Source organism: Camelus dromedarius, chromosome 14 (genome assembly GCF_036321535.1).
Source record: "Camelus dromedarius isolate mCamDro1 chromosome 14, mCamDro1.pat, whole genome shotgun sequence".
NCBI classification, from domain to species: domain Eukaryota; kingdom Metazoa; phylum Chordata; class Mammalia; order Artiodactyla; family Camelidae; genus Camelus; species Camelus dromedarius.
Window position 1 is genome coordinate 22,786,531 of NC_087449.1, and position 6,891 is coordinate 22,793,421.

Genomic DNA, 6,891 nt, shown 5'->3' on the forward strand with positions numbered 1-6,891 from the left:
AATATTAATTAAAAGAAACAGGTTTGCTCTTGAACATCTTTTCTCTCAATCAAGTCCAGGATGCTTCCAAATGGAAACTTGCCAATTTTCCTGCACTCGATCCAGAACAGAATGTGATTTTTTAAAATTCCACTATTTGGCCAATCATTAAAACAGAATTCTCACACATTCAGAGGGAGGTTTCAGTCACCCATCACTCAACAAAAGAAACTATCACTAAATATAAGTTTTAATGGGACTCACTATTGAATGCCAGCCTTGTGTGTGTGCACATGCACATGTATGCAAACACTACACACATAGAGAGAAAAAAGCTAATATTCTTTATGACAGAGTGTAGGACCCGGCTTCTAGCAACCTATCAGAACCCTCTCTTCTATTCATACAATGTACTAAAGAAAATGTGAGCCTAAGACTTGGGGGTGGGTCTTCAAATAAGTTATTTGGCAAGTCCCAGCTTGCACGGCTCTGGGCAGACCAGGCAGAGCCAATGGTTAACATCAGTCACGAGGCTAACCTCAGATCCATAGTAAATACAAACTTTTACCATAAATCAGAGCTAATTAAGCAAAATGAACTTGATCGCCAGAGGCTGTTTGACTTCTACTGGGAAAGATGTAGAGAGAATCAGTGACCCATGCCTTCATCACAGACTTGTTGAACTCCTTTTATGCATTAGGTACTTCGTCAGTTCACTGCCCTTTAAGTCTATCAGAGAGAACTGGAATGTGGTGAAGGTGGAAGAAATACTGCTATAGCCCCCCAGCACCCAGAACACTGACATGCAGCAGGCACTCAGTAAGTATCTACCGGATGACGCAGAAGACATTTTCTGCACCGTATCATAACTGTATGTGACAGCAACAGAATCAACAAGCTATGTGCAGAGGAAAGAGACAAATTCTGCCCAGACTGGTGAGGGAAGACTTCACCTAAGCAATGAGCAGCCCTTCCAGAGAGGAGCAGCTTTTCAGCAGGCAGTGGCTGCAGGAAAGCCATGTGGACAGGAGCATGCCCCATTCCAGGCTGGAGCAGATGGCCTGAGCTTCTTTCCAATTCAAATTCCTACCAAGGTTTTCTTTCCTGGGGTTTTGCTGGGCTTCATCACCTCTTTCAATCCTTCAGCTATGACGGGGTACATACAGAGGGGTCGCTGAACTCCTCTACCGGGAAACTGGCTAAAAGCAAACAGCAGGTAACAGGAAAATAAACACTGCGGAATGCTTTCTTATTTAACAGGCAGTGAGCCTGTAAGACTCTTAGACCTTCTGAGAGAGAAAAATAATCCAAGATCACCCTCCAAGTCCACTAGAAACAGGCCACTTTCAAAACAAATCATTGTCCTTTATTTTTTTTCTTCTTCTTTCCCTGATAAAGTTTTTTATATTGGTTCATGCAAAAACTACTTGATTCCCAAAAGCAAAAGAAAGATAATTTAAACATTTCATAGTCACCCTGAGAGAAAAGTGGCGGGGGGGGGGGGCAGGGGGGAAGCATTTGAAAGAGAATGGAAACTAAAATTCATAACAAAGGAGAGTTAAAATGAAAAAAATAAAGGAAAACAGCAAGTGGAAAGTTTTCAAAACTTCTAAGAAAGTACAGATGGCTACTTCCCATCACATTCTCTTTAAAAATGGAAAGAGCCACTAATCCAGTCCCAGGATGGACAGTGTGAAGACCTTCATGCCAGGAGGAAACAAGTTACTATGTCAGATATAGAGAACTGGGGGAAATGGGCTCAATCCCACTCCAGCAGTTGCCTCCCCAGACTGCCTCCATCTTCCTACCCTGGAGAAGCCACACCTGCCCACAACACCCTTGGGTTGAGAGCCAGCCTTCCCCCTCATGCAGTTCTCCGCCCCTATCCCCAAACTGCATTCCAAACACTGAAGGAATAAAATGCATTTGAATGTGGTATTAAAATTAAAATAGACCCAATTATGGTAACAATACTCGAAAGAGAAAATTCAAGATGCAATCTAGTACGCAGAACTCAGCCCCTGGAGAGATGGGGGGTGGGGGGCAGTATTCTTAAAGCCCAAATAAAAGATTGCTTTTACAGCCTGCTCAAGAGATAATGAATAAAACTCTGCCTCTGAGATATTTCTTAATTCCTCGCTTTTAAGCTTCCAGTTTTCCAGCACCGTCCTCCACCAACCTCGTCAAACTAATCTTTGCTTCTGCAATGAAGATCCCTGGATAATTAGCCCATAATGGGCCACAACCATCCAGGACACCGATGAGAACAGTGTCGGCGGTGAAGCACCCCATTTGCAATAACAAGTTTTCATAAAGGAGTTGCTAATTGTGAGCTTCTGCATTCCAGAAGGGCTGTGTACCTCGCAGCGGCATAACAGCTACCTCTCGCCTTTTAATGCCAATTCATTATGCACTGGTGTGAACGCGGGGTGGAAGGAGGGGAGAGGGGCCGTACTGAAAGACCAAGAACAGGCGACCTATATCCCCAAATTCACCATGCAAGCCAATGGAGGCATTCTCAAGAAGCCATTTCCAGGGAAGCTGGATTCTAAATGTAATTTATCAGATTGAGTCTCCTCCTTGTCTCCTAACGGCCAGGCCCCGGTTTGGAAAGAAAGGGGAGTTACTGGTGAGAGTTTACCTTAGAAGGGCGGCAGCGAACAGACAGGCCTTTCAGAGCCACCCAGAGCTCTGCCCAGAGGCCCGAGGCGACGCGGAGGGGCAGGAGGAGCGCGCGCGCCACAGGTTCCCCAGCGCGCGGCGGGGCCCGATTCCCACAGGTGGGCGGCGCTCGGCCTGGGGGGCTCTGGCGAAAGAAGGGGGCGCTGCGGCGGCCACGACTCGAGAGACGGGGTGGGAGACGGCAAAGGGGCGGGGATGGCTTAGCCTTAAGGAAGCCGGGCGAGAGGGAAGCTCGCGGTTTTGAGCTGCCCTAATCTCGCTCCCTCATCTGGGTGATTGCCGGCTTTACCCCACAGCCAGAGGAGCCGCTCGCACCTCCCACCCTCCTCCCGGCGAGCCTTGGCCTCCTCCCCGGGCGCGGTTAAGCCGCACGGCAGCGGGCCACCGGCTGCATGCGCCCCGGCACGTAGGAGCCTGCACGACCACACGCGGGCGGGGGAAGGGCTCCCGGGGACCGACGAGACCCGGCCCCTCGCGGGCCCTTCGCCTCCCTGCCTCACCCGATCTGGCGTCCGCTCACCCCGCCCCTCGCCCCCGCAGCCCCTCACCCGTGTTAGCCTTGATGTTCTCCCGCAAGAAGTGGCCGCTGGAGAGATGCTGAAGGCCAAAGTTCTGGGCGATCCTCTGGCACACGGTGCCCTTGCCCGAACCGGGCGGCCCAAGGATGACCGCGCGCAGGAGTTTGGAAGCCATTGCCTCGGCGAGGAGGGGGAGGCCGAACACGCAACCCGGACAGCGGCCTCAGAGAAGCCCCGGGAACTTTGTTTCTTCTGCCCCTGCCTGACACCCTGGGCTTGCGCGGGGACTCGCCGCCGCCCCTGCAGGGGAAGGAGAGACTTTTGAGACAACCCCTCCCCTCAGCCCCGCGCCGGGGCGGCTCGAAGGCGGAGTAAGGCGCCACGCTACACCTCCCCGCCCTCCTCGCCCCCACGCTGCGATCCTGGGGAACTCCCGGGCGCCCGCGCCTGGCCAGGGCAGCCCTCGGGGGCTCGGGGGTCAGCCTGTCCCGTCCTACCTCGGTCCCTTCCACGATCTCGCGCCCCACGCCCCATCTGAGTAGGGGGCCGGGCGGCCCAGCATCCCCACGCGGGTCTCCCCGGAGTGAGGAGCCGGATGGGCGGTGACTCCAAGAGCGCCCCCAGTCGCCCTACCCCCAGAGCGGCCTGGGGACTGAGCCCCAGGCCGGGTCTCCGCACGTCGGCGGCGTTCGGTCCGCGCCTCGGCCCCTCCCCGGCGGCTGTCACATCCCCGGAGTCGTGGCAGCCACTGCTGCCCGTCGCCCGCGAGGACGCCCCAGCGCCCACCTCGGCCGAGTGCTGACGGATGCGCTCCCCACCGCGAGAAGCCGGAGTCCAGCGCCTCTCCACCCAGAGCAGCCAAATAAACACACACCTCGGCCGGGACGCGGCGCTTCCGAGGCTTCCAGCCCGGATCCCGCTGGGCGGCGCCGCCTCCGCCCGCCCCCACTCGGAGCCCCGGCCGGCCGCGCGGGACTCGCGCCTTACGTAAGCGGGAGACCAGCTCCGCGCGAGCCGCCCGCTCGCCCGCCCGCCAGCGCCCGCTCCCCGCCCTGCAGCTCCTCTGTCCTCCCCCCCGCCCAAGTGCTCCCCAAGACCCGGCGGGCCCGCGGGCGCGAAGGGAGGTGGAGAAGGCGCAGGGGACAGAAACCCCTCCCTTACGGTCGCCTAGGGACCCGTTCTGCTGTAGAGACGAAGGAAAAAACACAACTTGTTGAGCGCCTACTGTGCATCAAGTTCTGGGCTAGGTGATCTTATGCAACAACTGTTCCAGGTAGGGTATGCAGAGGAGGAAAGGAGGCTTGGAGTACAGCCATCGTCACTGATTCATTTATTCAACAAAAGTTTATAGAGCGCCTACTAAGTGCCAAACACTGTTCAGTCGCTCGGCATATAGCTGTGAACCAAAGAGATGGAATCCCGCCCTGGTGGAAGCTACATTCCCGCGGGAGTTTTCAACCCTCATCTGTCAGGCTTCAAAGCCCAGGCTCCTTGGATAAGAAGGAAAAAGGAGGGATGATCACTGACCTGCGCCAACTGATTCCAGGACTTCAGAAGCCAGGATGTTTGCACCACACTTACATGTCACTAAGTCCCAATAGGTCGGTCCCTAGCCTCCCCTGCATATCCCAATCCGTATTCTCTTAAATCTGTTCCTACCCCACACACAGCCTCTATTTCCCACCCGGACTTAGTGTGATAATCGCCTGCCCACAAGTCTCTGGCTTCCACTAGTCCATCCTTGATGCTGCTGCCAGAGCTACTGCTAAAGTACAAATCAGTTTCTCTTATTTCCCCACCTCAAATGTAATCGTCCCTTCAGCATAAAGCAAAAAATCGTCCGCAGGGGCACACAGGTGCCTTCCACAAACCTTTGCGTTCCACCAGCTTCACTCTTCTGCCCTTCCTTCCATAGGCCTCCTGCCTCTGGAGAAATTCACTGCAGGGTTCTGAGTGCCTCCACTAGTGGCTCACAGATGCGGAGGGATAGTGTGGAGAAGAGCCTTCTCTAGATCCCTGGCTGCTCTGTGTTGGGGGGTTATGGGGCGGGGGAACCTGGCACGGTATCCCAGGGCCCAGCCTCTCTCCTCCACTTCCTCCGGCACACTGATGGCCCGACAACACCTAGTCTCTGGCTACCTGGGAGCACACCCAGGCCTCCAACCCCAGCCCAGTATTTGTTCCATAGACTCATCCCCTTGTCTAAGATACTTCAGTGTCCTATAGATCTCAGGAGGTTGCTACACTGAGCCTCTTCAGCCCTTCACCTGGGAACAAAGAGGGAAAAGAGCTGGCAGCGGAGGCGGGGGAATGACTTAAATCTCCCCTGTTCTTCCTGCCATGTGCGGCATACTATATAGCAGATACTTTGCAGTCAACCTCCAACCTAAGCATGCATCAGAATGATGAAAGGCTTGTTAAGACAGATTGCAGAGCCCCACCCAGGAAGTTTCAGATTCTATGGGTCTGAGGTGGGCATTTCTAATAAAGTCCCAGGAAGTGCTGGGGTTGCTGATTTGGAGAGCACTCTTTGAAAACCACTGCTCTTGGAAAATGAGCATCGAGACACGGGTGATGTACCATCTCTTGATTCCTCTGCCTGCTGAGGGACCTTTGGTCCGTAACCTCTTCTCTTTCTAAAACGAGATTGGATTTAGCACAAGCCAAAGTTCCCTTTGTGTTTACCGAGAATCGATCCTATAAGTTCCTACGGGAAATAACAGCTTCTAGCCCCCACAAACTCGATGTAGACATCCTACCTTGCCCTCTCACCCAGTTCTTCTGCCTCCTTTTGAAATGTCCCTTCCAACATCACCTCATGGTGTCATGCAGCTGTGTTAGCCACTTACATGGTCCTACGACTTGATGCTTTAGTTTAGGAGCATATATTGTGAGACAGAAAGAGGGATTGTGACATAGGTAAACTTAGAGAAGCCCGGCTGAGATTGGAACCTAACATTTCACAAGAGCCCCGAATGGACCTTCCCTGTGCACAGCCAGTGTCTGGCTCCCACAGCTCAGCTGCTGATTGGAAGCAGTAGAACTGGAGGAAATGGGTTTTGGAGTCGAACACCACCTCGGAATTAAATTGCAACAGCACCATTCACTAACTCTGCAAGCCTCTTATCCCATAGGCTTGTGGTAAGACTGAAATGAGATAATGTATAGGAGGATGCACAGCGCTGGGCATCTAAGAAGTATTTATTTATGAACATCATCACCATGATTCACCGTGGAACCGATATTTAGCCTCTCTGATCTCGATTCCCCAGTTGTGAGGAATATATGAGCTAATGTCACAAAATACCTCGCAGGCTCCCTGGCCCTTGGAAGAGACTCCAAAATGATAGCTGTTCTTATCACATACGCTCAGGTAATCAACCTCCTCCTATTTCCTTTGCCTAGGGCTTTAAGCCCATTTATAATATGTATCACAGTCTACAAAATAATGCACATCTATGTGTTAGTCCGTAGACAAGCTATAAACGTTGAGGGTAGAGGCCAAGTTGTATTCATTTTTCTACTTTCAAAAATATACAGCACTGTGAGGGGGAGGGTATAGCTCAGTGGTAGAGTGCGTGCTAGGCATGTATGAGGTCCTGGGTTCAATCCCCAGTACATCCATTAAAAATAATAAACAAATAAATAAATAAACCTAATTATTCCCATATATATATATACAGCACTTTGCCCATAGTAAGAACCCTGTTGA

At 52.6% G+C, this 6,891-nt stretch overlaps 1 protein-coding gene across 4 annotated transcripts in view; it reads right to left on the reverse strand.

Moving 5' to 3' along the window:
- AK4 (adenylate kinase 4) overlaps window positions 1-4,092 on the reverse strand; it is a 70,319-nt gene extending 66,227 nt beyond the window's left edge. The window contains exons 1-2 of one of the 4 annotated variants that reach the window (XM_031465307.2): window positions 3,966-4,045; window positions 3,210-3,479 (exon numbers count right to left, since the gene is read on the reverse strand). In XM_031465307.2, the coding sequence (XP_031321167.1) occupies window positions 3,210-3,354 (145 nt within the window). In that variant the 5' untranslated portion in view covers window positions 3,355-3,479; window positions 3,966-4,045. The other 3 variants (XM_031465311.2, XM_031465309.2, XM_064493503.1) reach the window with 3 other exon arrangements.
- Window positions 4,093-6,891: the final 2,799 nt, after the last annotated feature.